At 46.9% G+C, this 15,508-nt stretch overlaps 1 protein-coding gene across 1 annotated transcript in view; it reads right to left on the reverse strand.

The window, feature by feature from the left end:
- poc1b (POC1 centriolar protein B) overlaps nt 1-15,508 on the reverse strand; it is a 24,464-nt gene continuing 8,956 nt past the window's right edge. The window contains exons 11-12 of the mRNA XM_028958973.1: nt 2,644-2,841; nt 1-1,541 (exon numbers count right to left, since the gene is read on the reverse strand). Of these exons, the coding sequence (XP_028814806.1) occupies nt 1,329-1,541; nt 2,644-2,841 (411 nt within the window). The 3' untranslated portion in view covers nt 1-1,328. The remainder of the gene's footprint in view (nt 1,542-2,643; nt 2,842-15,508) is intronic.

Genomic DNA, 15,508 nt, shown 5'->3' on the forward strand with positions numbered 1-15,508 from the left:
AGCAACCAGAAAGGCCTGAAAGAAACAGCCAGAGGAACATTTCGCAGCTAATCAGGATATCTGATGAGAGTGTTGAAGGGTGGACGGAATTTAATTGAAGACGCTGATAGCACTTCATTCAGATTTTTTCCTTCTTCGGAGAGGGGAAGAAATCTTTCACTCACACACACACAAAAAAAAAAAAAAAAAACGGCACTATCATTCCAGCCGCAGCGGAGCCTTTCAACGTCTTTTTACGACGAAACATCTGCCTGGAAGCTCCTCAACGCATCTCATCTGTACAGGTGTCACCGCAGACAGAGAGGCGAAAAATCCCACAGCGCAGGCACCTCCACCCACCCCCTCGCCCTGTACTTATGGGTCTCCCCCTGAGGCTCCAGAGTTTAGAGGGAATTTCCTAAGATTATTCCTCCCCGTTTCATCTCGAGCCAATTTCAGCAAATAAGAGGAAGAAGCGGAGACCTGTGATGTCTGCGGGGGTCTAAAGATAAAGCATGGCCCCACGTCCCACCCCCCCCATGACCGAGAGAGGGAGAGGATTCAGGCCCAGCTCTACTGTCAACCAGGCCCACCAGGCAGGAAGTGGCTGGTTGTGCAGCTCGGTAAGAGCAGAGGCCCACCTGCTGTGTCCACCCCCACCTGCAGGCCTACGTTAGAACCAGGACAAACGTGGAAAAAAGAGAGCACCGTGCCTCACGATTGAGTTGTTTCACCAAACCCAGTGGCGCAGAAGAACAGACGAGAGGACGCCGCGTGCTCTGCTTTTATGTTGAACTGAAACTGAGATGACGGAAGCGTCATTTTCCACAGAGGGGCTTTGTGTACACACAAGACGGGGAAGTGTGCTGCTGGGCGCCAGAGCGAGGAAGGATGTGGTAAGAAAAGCAAACAAGAGCAGAGTGAACTTTTTGTGTCACTTCTCAACCACTTCCACCCAGCCTCCACCGATAGGGCGCCACGTGGCTGCAGCGAGGAGCAAAACAAAACAAGTACAGGGAGTCACGTCTGCTGAGGGTGCAATACATTCAGCTCGTGCTTTATTTAGGTGAGCTTAAATAACAAAGGCACATGAGGAGCAAAGCATCAGGAGTGTTTTCGTAGCTGCAGTGGTCTCCTCCAGGAGAACGTTCATGAATTTTCTGTAGGCTGCAGGATGGTCCATCCCTGCCCCAACTCTCTGTTTCCTAAAAGCTTTTTTCCTTTCCACCTGGCAGGTTCTTTCTAGTCCATGTTGAACAGAAAACAGCTGGATGTCTTTAAAAGAACATAAAGTACAAGAGAGACCTAAAGCAGTGACCCCGGGTAGGTTGGACCACCATGGACGTGGTTCAGGAAAGGTTGCGGGGGTCAGCGGCCAGGCTCTCTGCTGATTGGGTGCGGTGGCCCTGGATGAGGGGAGAGGCCTGACCTGACCGCTCCTCTTCTTCCTCATCACTGACCGAAGACTGGTGCACCTGCAGAAGGATTCGGGCCTGGTTGTGCAGACACTCCTTCAGCTTGTCCTCGGTCAGGGTGAGACGCTCCTCCAGAATGGACACGGTCTGAAAAGCAACGGCAGCAGCAGCATTAGTGCATCTGTACAAGAACATCTACCCCTGAGACCCTCAGACTCAGCAGCTGCTCTAGAAATGACACACAGTAGGCCAACTACTAAGCAGAATAATTACAGCAGAGCGGTCCAACTCATTCACGTACATTAATGAATACAAGCTGAGAAAATATATACATTGCAGGCCAACCAGCACCAGTCAAACGTTTGGACACACCTACTCACTTGCATTTTTTTTACATCATAGAACAAAAATTAAGACAAGAGACTATGATGTGAGGTGAGGTGAGGTTACAAACAAAAGAAAAATATATGCTGAACACTGGGTGGTAGTAGCCTAGTGGGTAACACACTCGCCTATGAACCAGAAGACCCAGGTTCAAATCCCACTTACTACCATTGTGTCCCTGAGCAAGACACTTAACCCTAAGTTGCTCCAGGGGGGGACTGTCCCTGTAACTACTGATTGTTAGTCGCTCTGGATAAGGGCGTCTGATAAATGCCATAAAATGTAAATGTAAACGTAACACTGTCTTTCACTCATGAGCGGCATTTGATGGTGACAATAGTGAACAAAGCAGCCATGACGGTAAAAAGCTGCGACTTCACTTTTGCGATTTCCGGCTACAAAAATTCTAATCTAATCTAAATGTCTCCATCTTAGACTCCATAACTGCCACAGAGTAGGTGCGTGTCAATGGCACTGTGTGCATTCTGTTCAATTTAAAAAAGAAAAAAAAGTGAAGTGAGAATTTTGATCAGGCATTTCAGGGTTGAAAAGAACCTATTAGATAGGATTTTGGCCGAATGGATCTAAGAACCTAAGAACTACTTCTGTTCCTAGACTTCATTGATTTTACTGTAAAAGTTCTAAAATTGCTGGACTTTCTCCTGTATGGTCATAACAGGTAAATAAAATGAGATTCTTTACTGATCTATTTCCTGTTATTTCTAGGGCCGCATTGTTCACACCCTGTTCTCACCGCGAACAGAACGTTCGAAACGCCACGACCACCACACAGCTGCAAGCAGACAGCGTGACCTGCGGTCGCCGCTTGCGGCCCCAGCCGGAAGACCGTGTTCGCGCTGCTCACTTGAGTTAACACGTCCAGCTGCTGCACAATGTGCTTCAGGGTGCTCCCAAATCCCGAGGGAAGGCGCGGGTCCTCCTCTAGAGGACGGTCCGGCCCGTAGGTCTTCCTCTCTTCCTCTTCCTCGGTCCGGCGAGAGCTGAATGAGCCGCTGCCGTGGCCCCTACTCATCTGCAGCCCGTTTCCCCCGTATCTGGCTTCCTGGAATGGAAACAGAGCGCAGCGTAGCGGTTCAGATGAAGCCCACAGAGCTATGTGATCTCTAGACGGGTAACGTGAACTTTTACTGATTGTTGTTGAGTGTACAATTTTTTTTCTGAAATCTGTCAGAAAGTGCCGGGCTTGGGGAACTGGGCTATCAGGCCAGGCTCCGTGGTGGAAATCCACCTTGTTGCTGCTGCTCCTCAGAGGGCTTTGTGAACAATGATTCATTGCTTTGGCCCTGTGACCCTGAATGAGCTCTGCACTGACACGGATCGGCACAATGAGCCACGGTGCTCGCGGCCAGAGGGACCCCTCAAGCCGGGGCGGGAGGGGCGGATAATGTGCGGAGAAATCGATTCCGGCCCTGGCTTCCTGTCCGGCGTCCTGACTTCAAAGCGGAGGCCGGGCCTACGTGCTGCGGCCTGGGACTTGGGGGGGGAGGGGTGTGTTCGGAGTTCTGAGCTGAAGGTGAACAAAGCTGCTAGTGTGTGAGGCAGCGATCTCCTACTGCACCCACCGGCTACATCTGGGCAACATCTGCTCAACTTATCTCCATGCTCAGCAGGAATCAGATCCTTGCTGCCTCTTTTTTTTTTTTATTATTCCCCCTTTTACAGGAAGTCACGACGCAATTCCATGCACAGGACCTGAGAATAATAGGGCGGGCCCACGCACCAATTACTGCTTCGTCGCAGGGGCACTCCGTCCGAGCTCATGTGGAGCTCCAGGCTAAACGGAAGTGGCATGGTGCTACGTGCGAGGGAAGCGCGAGGTTCTGTGGCAGCTCTCCAATCAAGCAGGAAGGAGATGGGAGAAAGAGCGGTTAGCCACCAGACATCAGGGCACTTATCTCCTACACGCCACGCTTGCCCTTAACTGCATCAGTGTAGAGGCCTAATTACTGCTCTAACGATTAGATCCACGGAATACTCGCTTCAGCTATCTAGTTCTTCGCATCCAGCCTCAGGAAAATAATATAAAAATAAAAATTGATCAAGGATTTCTAGGGTTTTGTCTATTCACAGTAGCAGATTCAAATAGCCCCTGTTGAATATTGCGAATATTGAATATTGTCCAAATGCTGATTCTGATGGTTCAACTGGTGACCCTGTTAACGAGAGCACAAGTTAACCCCACAGAGTAAAAGGAAACACCACACACAGGTCCGGGTTTAACCCACCGCACCATGGACATACAGGTGATAACATGCATCGCGTATTTACCTGCTTCCACAGACACATACCCGCATGCGGCCCAACTGAGTGAACACATTCCGTTTGGTGGTGTCTCTCAAGCACAATATAACATGAAAAACAACTAAACATACAACACAATCAAATCGCCAAAATGCAGTCAGGCAACATAAGCATCAAACAGGGGCAATGCGATAGTAAGAAGAATTCATTGTTGTCAACACGTCAGTGTTAACATGTGAATGACTGAAACCACTCAGAACAGTTTCGTTTTCAATAAACTGCACAAAAAAGAAAAAAAGCATAATTTCCACTCACTGCCATAATTGCCTAGCAAAAAACGGAATAGTTAAATAAAATAAAATAAAATAAAAAAAAACCCACAAAAGCAATGGTAACATTAAATCCTAACTCACGGTGGATGTTTAATAAGTTATTTAATTCTCCTCCTCTGTTAAAACGGGTTAATAATACAAAGCCCTTGCAGAAGACGCGCAGCATTGAATCAGCCCCTGGAAATGGGTAGGAGTGCGGCCGAAGTCCATATAAAGCCATGCGGCCGTGCAGGCCTGGACTCCGAGTGGCCTGAAGTGGGAACAGGTGGCCCATTACGGCTGTAGCGCAAGGCCCGAGCGCCGTGGTTCTACAGATAACTCATCATGGCCGCACGGCTATAATTTCAATAAGTACTCAGGTCTGGAATATTTATGCGGCGCTGCACCCGTTTCGGGGGCACAAGAGCAAGAAAGGAACCACCTTAAAAAAATGTGAAGTTTTCATTCTGCAGAACAGAGATGGAAAAGTCCACTGTTTTTTCTTTTACGTTGAGGAGATCAAAGCCATGGTATGAGGCAACCGTGCTGTGGACCTGCCACAGAGAGAGCGCCCCCATGATAATATTATCAATGGCAGGTGGCACCTAGTCTAAATATAAGAGTCTATAAAAACTGAACTTTGAAACAGCATGCTGTTCGGCAAGCTTACAATACATTTAAAGCAATTATCCACGCCGTTATCCAGAGCAACTTACAATCAGTAGTTACAGGGACAGTCCCCCCCCCCCTGGAGCAACTTAGGAGCAACTTGTCCTGCTCAGGGACACAATGGTAGTAAGTGGGTAGTAACCTGGGTCTTCTGGTTCATAGGCGAGAGTGTTACACACTAGGCCACGACCACCCTATAATTCCACAATATATTTACAGTATTGTACAAAGGTTTGTACCGCAGTTTATTCAACATATCAAATGCCCTGTCAAAAACTGTTTTTTTTTAAGTATTAATTTATATAGACCATTTACTGCACAATTTCCTCATTTTCATCAAACAATGACATTGTGTGTCCAGAGAAAGAGACTCTAGACAGAGTACTACAGAGACAACCAGCAACAGATTAAAGCCAAGATGGACATGGGTTGGGATATGGTCATGTAGTATGGGGTCACCCCGCTTGCTTAAACATATTAAGCAATTAGGAGCGTAGTGCCGCACAATCTTGTGATGGAGAAAAGAACATTTCCTTGTCTCAGGATGCCATGTAATGCCATTAAAGTGAGCCCACTCAGTACAAGGAAATCCTTATTGAAATCAAAGGAAGCATTAGCCCCCCCCCCCCCAAAAACCCTCCTCCACCTTGCTCATTTCTCCCCTCTCTTTTTATCAGCATGCTGCACTTTAAAGTCTGATTTCTGTTCCTTAAAGTACCTGTTAAAGGCGGCTAATGGAGTTAAGTTTCCCCTCTGGATTAGGTTTCATATGCTTCGGGCTTCCTGAACATTAAAGCGGAACACTTGGACCTCTGCTTTTAAGCCCCGGAGCATTAAAAGCATTTAAGGATTGTGATATTGTACTGAAATAAGTGATAAAAGTCAATGTAGCAGCGCATTCACCGCGGGGAGAAGTGCAGTTAGGTCGAGCGCAATTTACACCCATACGGAAACGGCTCCGCCGTTCAGAGAAGACGGCCCCTAGCACTGGCTGGCTTAACGGAAAAGCAAAACCAGCCGGGGCCCGTCTGAATGTATGGCACTTCCTGCCGGGGGGGACCTCGCCAGCTGTCACCGTCCCCCCGAGGCCCGAACAGGATGTCAGGTGACAGGTGAAGCGCAGAGGGTTGGGGGGCGAGGGCACTTTCACCTCCATAGCCAGAGTGTCCCTCCACATCATTATGATTCTATTCGAAAAATTCTGATTTGAGATCAGTGCTTTAACGCCAGTAACACATGGGTGTAGGAAGGTAGGGAAATATATGAAGAAAAAGAATAAACAAACCGGATAAAACGCTGGCAGGGCGCAGAGTGTGAAAAGTGGTGGTAAAATCATGCGCCGTTAAAGGAAGCCGCCACTTCCTCTCTTTTATTTATTTTTTTTCCCTTTTCCTTTCTCACTTTCTGTCATGTTCGCACTCATCTCTCGTTCCCACCCACGCAGAGACTCTACAGCCGATAAAGCACCTCTTTCACAGATTTCATAAAAATACACAACATTTTATAACCAGCTCTGTGACTAAGCAGTTATGTCATGCTTGTCGATCATGCATGTCGGGTGGGGGTGGGGGGGTCACGCATGTAACACGACACCACCTACCTCATGCATGTGTGTGTACGTGCATCCTGCACCCGCAGATCAGGTAAAGTGGGGGGGTGGGGGTGTTGGGGAGGATTCCTCGTAAGGAAAAGGACCAATAAACTCTGCATCCTGACCCAGATTTGAGGGAACGTCTGTCCCCGAGATCCCTGACAGCATGGATGACTCACCGAACCCCCCCCACCTGTACATGCTCACTCACACACACACGCACACACACACACACACACACACACACACACTGAAAACAAGACTAAAAATGGTCCTGAAAGTCCCGGAAAACAATTGGGTTCCCCTTACAGCCAGTAAAGGCAAATGAAGAGCCAGCTTGTGGCAGAACATTCAGCCATAACGTGACACGGCCATGAGCTTTAAGTAATAATAAAGAAAAGTAAAGTGTAGGGGGATGATAGTTTTGGTATAAACTACCTATCAACGTTTTCCTCGACAGTGAAGTGACTCGCCTCACCTGCTCCAGTCGGGATCTACAACGGAGCATAACCTTGGGGGGCAGCGGTGCCGGGTTCGGGCCCTGGTGTCCATCTCTCTGTGGCACCGGTCCAGGAGAAATTTTAGCTCCTTATATAAAGGCACCGTGCGAAGACGAGTAAATCGCAGAGGAAGTGGAGGTTAAGCCTCCTGAACGCGCAGCATTAGAACCCGCGTGGCGCTAAGCCCGCCTGTCAGGCGCAGACCTCGAATACCCCGCGGGTGCGGGGAGGAACGAGGACGCGGCCCACGTTACGGCGCGGGAGAGGGGCCGGAATCCGGACGCCGGGCCGGGCCGGGCCGGGCCGGGCCGGGCAGAGCCGCCAGGGCAGGATGTGTTGGCGTGGCGCGGGGTTCGTTTATGGCGTATACAAATGAGCGCGCTGTGGCAGCTGTAATGCATCAGAGCAGGAAGCCATTAACATGGCATTACAGAGCGGATGCAGGGCAGGAAATTAAATTCTGCTGCCTCTGAGAAAGTGATGTCACAGTCCTCCCTGTGGGTAATTGATTAGAACAGCCTTCTGTTGGCTGCGTGTGTGTGTGTGTGTGTGTGTGATGGGGGTTGTCAGTGGGCAGAGGAATGAAGAAGAATACAGGCTTGAAACTAGAAGGCGGGGGTGCTGTAAGACCAGAGGCGAGGGGGCTGGAATATTCTGAAAAATAAAAACGGCATGAGGGGAGCAGTGTCTGCTTTGCATCCGCAGACCAGGCAATCGATAAAGTGCACAAGATATCCAACTCATTTACATTTATGGCATTTATCAGACGCCCTTATCCAGAGCAACTTACAACCAGTAGTTACAGGGACTGTCCCCCTGGAGCAACTTAGGGTTGTCTTGCAGGGACACAATGGTAGTAATCGGGGTTTGAACCTGGGTCTTCAGGTTCATAGGCGAGTGTGTTACCCACTAGGCTACTACCACCCCGGGCAACTCATCACAATGCAGTAGAAGCCCTGAACGCTAAACTTATTTTAGCCCGGTTAAGCCTGTAGTCTTAATGTCGCTGTCAAAACTGTAAGACACCCCGCTGACTCGCCTGGAGGTGGCCGCTACAAGAAGCCATGTTTCTCGCATGTTCTCTATATAACCTCACGCAGGTAATGCAAACATGCTTTTATACAGGCTCTGGGCCTCCGTTAAGCCTCAGACCTTGAGAAGGTGTCTCAATCGGGACTCGAATCCTGATTCAACAAATCAAGTCATCAGGCAGACAAGCCACAGCACATATGGGACGTCGGGGGAAAAAAAAAAAAAAAAAAAAAAGTCATTAGAACCTCAGGATTTATGAACCACATAATCCATTTATCTCCGTGACGTAAATGTACAGCACAGCTGGGTGCAATGAGCGCCATAATGGGTGGTCCTGACACGGGGCTTCTTGTCAGGCCGGGCCACACCGTTGGTGATTTGCCGTTTTTAAGTATTAAAGAAAGAACGTGTAACTAGTATACGTAAATCAGGACACCATGTTTCATTAAGAGAGTGGAGCAACATCTGAAAGTGAAATTTGTCCTCTGCATTTAACCCATCACCCTTGGTGTGCAGTGGGCAGCCATGACAGGCGCCCGGGGAGTAGTGTGTGGGGACGGTGCTTTTGCTCTGATTACGGGGCCGCTAGGCCACCACTGCCCCACATCTACACCCATCTGCATGCTGCAGCCTCATCGCAGCTCATTTTTCAGACCTGACACCCATTAACACCAAAGCCCGTAATCTGCTGTGAATGAAGCAGCTACAGCTTCGTGAATATCAGCTTCCCACCCACCCAGCAGGCTCCTAATGCCGACAGGCTAAATCCACAGCTACTCCCGAGCCAATACATGAAACGGGAGCACGGTGCTCTGCCAAGTTCACGCCTCACGCAGGGATCACGCGCAGACGTCCTCATTGTTAAAACAGGCCACTTCCTGGAGAATCGTCTTCATTTTCAGTGTTCTGCGCGTCCTGCGCATGCTCGGTGTCCTTCACTCTGCACTCTCTGACCCAAAACACTGTCCCCAGTGTCTATTCTGCCACGAGTCCTCGTTCCTTCTGTCGGAGTCTTTCACAGTTCTTCCAACTGGATGGTTTCCGGAATTTCGTTCTCATGTCTGCAGACCCTGTAACTTTGGCTTCCACTTCTGTTTGCTATAGTCCTCTCTTTATCTGGCTCCACCCACTCTGGTGGTGACATACAGAGGACAGAGGACACGGAACACTCGCTTCTCACCAACAGCTGCTGGGCTATGAACACTGGTCTGTTTCAGAGGACGAGATGTAGTGCATACAATAAAAACTACACCTTATTTATTTTTTATCATAACGTTGGCAAAAAGCCTTGGAATATAAAGGACCAATTTCCTTTTGGGTTCTATCCAAAAATACTGCGAACTCAGTGTTAACCATTTCACTACGGAAATAATGTAATAAATGACGTTTTAATTTTGTCTCCTTCAGAAAAAACAATAACTCCCAATTTTTCAAGACTAAGTAAACAACTTAAACAATTATATCTAATGGGATTGGGTTTATTGTTTAAAACACCAGTGTAACTTTAAGACATCAAATACAGTAACATTAGTTAAATGAATGGGCAAATACAGAAGTTACACTACTGGTTACACTTGTATATTACTTTCACTTATTTAATAACTGTAATTATTACTGTAATAACTATTATTAATAATTCACAAATACTATCCAAAGTCATTTTAAATGTTTATCAGGACCTTTATGTCCTAGAGCTAAATTTACACCCAAAACGACAAAAAAAAAAAATACAGGAAACTGCAGGAAAGAGATGCGCCGAAGGAAAATGTAGGACCCACCAATAGAGATTTATGTGTCTTTTAGGTGTGTGTGGGGCAGGGATTCGGGCCGGATGGAAAGTGACTGAGTGGCAGGCAGAGCGGCAGGTGGCTGGCTGACCCACCGAGTCCGTGCCATTCACAGGGTCAGCAGGAGATCCCAGAACCGAAGGCCTGCCACCGCGGGAGGCTCGTCTGTGCCGTATTTAACAACCGCACGGACCACCAGATCCCAGGTGCATATAATGGCCTCTTTCCCAGTACGGAGCTGGGAAGGTGACAACGCCGCCCCCACACGGTCTGCACCTGGTCCTCTGGCTAGTTTGCTGAAACTGAGATGCGGATCCATTCAAACGGAATCCCGCGCGGATGAAGGGGCTGACAAAGAGGAGCGGAGCCGGGCACCGGAACGTGGTTAAAACAGGAAGTGCCAGCAATATCGCGCCCCTTGCTCAGACGCGTCGAATGTCCCGCGCCATCAGAGGTTCTGCACTTCGCCGCCGGGCCTCAAGCCAGGAATGCCGGCAGGATGAATCAGGGGTCAGCAGCGGGCATGAGCCTTACGTGTTTCCTGTAGCATGTACACGTACACACACACACACACACACACACACAAAAAAACATAAAACATAGCCAAGCCACCTGTGTGAGTGTGACAGGATCAAAGTTTCGTGCTGACGGACACTAAATCAGACAGAGCGAGGAGGAAACATGTTCTCTGCACGTGCCCTGCTCTACCTTCACAACGCATCAAGGGGTGTTTATGTGAGAGCGGAACTTCGGCTCGATATTCAATACGGACATCCGGAGGCCTATTGCGTCAAAAGAAACCATCAGCGGGGCCAATCCCTGAAATGCAAATCCCACGGCGAGTTCTCCTGTTTAACGCTCCCGCCTGAGATTAGGTTTACAGAAAGTCTCCCGTCTGCCAGGGGATAAGCTGACGCACGTTGTGAGCGATGAAGTTGAAGTGGCGTGCGCAGGAACAATGAAAGCTTCAGTTCTTCGTTCCAGCGCGAGCCGATGAAGACCATGTGTAATACACATCCCATGCAGAATACAATCTTAAAGATCTCTGGTAACCAAACCAAAGGCTGCCTTCAATATTTTTCACATTAGTTTAACAGGTGCATTTGGTGCATGGGAGGCGTGGGAAAAATTATTTTAAATTTATTAAGAAAAAAAAAAAAAAAAAGATCAGAGCTGTTTGGACAGAATTAAGTGATTTAACGGTCACGGCTGTACATTGTATGTGAATGAAGTATCTCCCACCAAGACTTTAGCAACAAATACTCGAAAAGGTTTCAATGGACCTGACTGGTCTCCACAGATGCTCAGTCATATTAACATCAGGGGAATTTGTAGTCCGTGTCAACACGTCCGTCATGCTACACCCCCAAATCTTTTCCAGGCCGCGACAGCCTCCCCTGTCATGGTGTCCCTGACTGAATGCTGTGCGGCCGGAACATGGCGGCTCCTGCCGTTTCCCAGAACTGGAGTGCCAGACTGAAGCCGGAGCGGCATTTCAGCACATCTGGGGTATCGTACACTCTGGCATTTCAGAAGGTGAGAGAGAATCTATATATAGCGGTAGTGTGGGGTTGCCTCATAAATAAACAGGAGTGAGTTAAAAAAAAAAAAAAAAAAAAAAAAAAAAAAAAAGTAATAATAATACAGAAGGAAGAGGCAGTCAGGAGCATAAGCTGTAGCATCCCCAGAATGCACTGTAACCATAAAACCATAAAAGACCCTGGACACAAGAAAAGGGCGTTTAGAGTCACACTGGAATTAAAGGCAGACCTAGCATGTGGGAGTCTGAGCTACTGCTGCATCATGTCTTAATGTTTCCCAGAGGTGACACTAACTACCCAGCCAGTAATATAATATACGATACAAAGAAGATGAACTTTAATAGCGTTTTTATACACAGAGTTATGAATGGGAGGAGCCCGCATCAATGAATGACAGCTCTACCCCCAATATGTTCAGTGCTGTGTGAAAGCTCGGCAACAATAACCCATGTATGATGTTGGAAATGCTTCCATGTTCAAACAGCCACACCTAATCCAGCCTCAATCCATAATTAAAAGTTCCCCGCGTGAGGTTAAGATGCTGCACGTCACCGTCCACTGACTCAGAACCCAAACGTCACCACAAGCGTCACTTGACCACTCGTCACTTGACCGTAACTCCAGTCAGGTATAATGTTCTCTTTATTCTTCATCAAACTACTGATCACAATTGAATTCCGGCCATCATCATAAACTATCATTAGCTGAGTTTCGAAAGATACAATCATAACAGAATATTGCTGAACAAGTCATTTTTACATATTTATGCAAATTATTAATTAATACAGTAACATTTCTTTAATCAAAACAGGGTGAAGTGGGAGGGCAAGTCCACAGCAGTGGATTTCCTTGTTAAGTGAGATTTGGGCTGATCAGCTCAATCAGCAGCTCTTTATGTGGAAGAATGTGTCTTGGTGTTGCAATTCAACAATTAAAGGACGTGGAGTGGCTGCCGGGTGGCATTTTCCTACACTTGGAACTGCCATTCAGGGTGAGATAACGAAGGAGATGAAAGAGTGGAAACATAAATGAGGCAGCAAGCAGGTAACATAATATTTTAACGATGACCGATTTTTACCACATCACTGTTTAATAAAAAGTTGTGCAGCTCGATATGTCAATGTTATATGCCCAGTAATAATATGCATCATACGTTTGGCAACCATTAGGGTTTCCATGGACTGCATTACTGAATGCTCACGTCTTGTTAGAGAGCATCAACATGACTGGGAAACCCGGTCAATTTTGTAATGGAGTTCAAAAAAGCATCCAAACATATGACCATTCAGTTGAAACTTCCAGTGACAAACATCTTATAATTCGATTGCACATAATCCGATTGATCCTTGCAAAACCAGGAACATCACTGAAGTCCTTGCGAAGTGCATTTCCTGAGTGATTGCCCTCACATGAGCAGGCCTGCAAATAACTGCGCAACACTGTGACTAAATGAAAGTTTGAGACGCGGCGGGGTCAAGGCAGCCTTTGAAGTGCAGGACTGATTCCCAAAACGCAGATCCGTGCCTTTAAAAGACCAATTAAGACGAGGGCCGAGATACTGGACGGGAGGAGGAAAGAGATGGGCAAATTCTGCATAAGCACGCATGCAGAAAGCCAGCCACTCGGAATGCAACAACCTTGCAGTTTACAACCTAAATGCAGTAGGGTGAGTATTTACAGGCCTGTTCCAATAAACAGGATGTGATTCATTCGAGTGTTCTGATAACCCTGATAACACAAAGCGACTACAACAAATATACAGAACCGGGGGACAGAGGCAAGAGCACCCATGTGTCACACCAGAGGCATCTGTAATCCTGTCCACAATCTGGAAAATGGCACTTTATCTTAAACGTAATACATTTGCATCGCTACGCATTGCTCTGAAGGTGGTGCGGCGTGTTAAAAGCCACCGAGCCAGATGCCGCTGACGCTACTGGCAACCATGTGCAACTCATACACTGTTTATCCCCAACATAGGCCAGTTATTCCACACACTAGGTCTTTCATGAGAAGGGGTCAACGGAAGAAAAGAAACCAGAGAAGGAAACAAGACGGACGCTATGCAGAGGTTTTTTTGGCATTAAGCCGTATGCGATTGCCACACAAATACCAGATAATCTGCTTTCCAACTTGAGATAAAATTAAATGCTCAGTAAAGTAGCTGTGGGAACATCGCAATGTAAGCTGGTCAGTAACTGCACCGGTGTCAAACAATGGGAACCCTAATACAAATCCCACCACAGGAATGCCTTTCCTCAAAACCGTTTCTGCGGCTCCTCTTGAGGCTTTTGGCTTTGGAGAAAATGCTTGAGCACTTTCAGATGAAGGAATTAAAAAAAAAAAAAAAAAAAAAACCTGCCAGGAGGTGATTAATGTGAAATCCACAGCAGAATGTTGATTCCTCAGTCCTCCACTCACTGTTTTAATGGATGCACAGAAATAATATGGAACCCGAGTGCTGAAAATGACGGGGAGGTGAGAGGAGGGGGCAGACCGGAACTCTGAATGAAGAAATGAAGTGTGACCTAGATTTGGTCCAAAAAATTTAATTTTCATAAATCAATCAATTATTAATGCACAAGACATTTTATTGGTAAAAATAATTTTTCAAAATAATAGTACTCTAGTTTGCTGTATAATCTCAAGGATTTTATAAAAAAATATATATATATACCACTGAAACTTTTAAAATAAAAAAATATGTTTTACGTTCTTAATAAAAAAAAAGAAAAGAGGCGTAACAGTAGAGTGGGCATTTTCTTTAGCTATTCCCGTCAAGTTCAATAGGTCCGAGGCGGACGTGAGCTGCTCATGGTCACATGAAGAGACCTGTATGGAATGCCGAGGCCATCGTTTCAGACTGGCGTCCCGTCATTGCCCTCTGCCTTGCGAGGGGTGGGACTAATATTTTTTTCCAGGAGCTGAGGGCGTGTGCTAAGCTTCTTGGGAGCACACGGGCTGGTGAGCTGGCGCCTGGCAGCCACCAGCAGCGTGATGCTGACCTGGGACAGGAGTGGAAGAACGACGGAATGAGTGGGTGCTGAAGGGCAAAGAATAAATTAAATTGCTTCAACCTAACCTGACACAAAAAGATTTTTTGTAAATGAAGAGTCACCCACACAACTGAGTGTTTGTCTTTAACATTTGAATCCAAAGACTTATAATTGTGAAATGTAAGCATTATGTCTAAAAGGCACAAAAACCCACCGGCACTGGCTCTTTTACATGGACCTCCCAGTGTTCGAGCTCATTTACATGAAATGTTCCCCAGTTCTACCCTGCCCGGTCTTGAATTATGGAGCAATTTGTAGCATATTTGAAACTGGGGTCCTTTCCATACCAGTAACGTGCTTTGGTTTCTTGGTATGGAAAAAGGGGCAGCAGGTTCAGATCCATATAGAGTGAGATCAAATGTGAGGAGAGAAAATGGAGGCTGAAGCTGACAGGCTGGCAAAGGAAGAAAGCCTTAAAAAGGAGGTGAGCGAGGGGTCCAAAAAGTCAAGAAAAGGATGGAGGGACAAAATGAAAATAATGTGCGCTGTGCTCTCAGTCTCAGGAATAGAGATGAATGACTTCCTAACAGTTGGGCCTGAATTAGACTTCTCTACAGCAGATTACCCTGCGACCCTGTGGAGTGCTCAGTTTCTGCCTCACCTCCGGAGACCGTGACCTCAGTGCTCCGGCCCCACAGGAAACAGATTTGTTTTCCTACCCTACTTCGCTCTAATCTCTCCAGTCTGTTTAAGACACTTCTTTGGATAAAAAGGTTGGTTTTAAATTGTGTTTCCTTCCTGTAAATAGGCAGTCAGTTATGAACATCCTTTGCTAAAACATCCTTCCATGTTACTGAGTATCCATAGATCAATAAATGTCTCTCAGAATCTGAATATTACTTATGAAATACCTGTTGTTGATGGACCTATTTTATTGTAAAAATCACAATTTTTTTTTATTTTTTTGCTTGTGCACACGCACAATTTCACTGTGTGCACCATGTGCTGTGCTGCTGTGTATCACATGTGACAATAACTTCA

Source organism: Denticeps clupeoides, chromosome 17, assembly GCF_900700375.1.
Source record: "Denticeps clupeoides chromosome 17, fDenClu1.1, whole genome shotgun sequence".
NCBI lineage: Eukaryota > Metazoa > Chordata > Actinopteri > Clupeiformes > Denticipitidae > Denticeps > Denticeps clupeoides.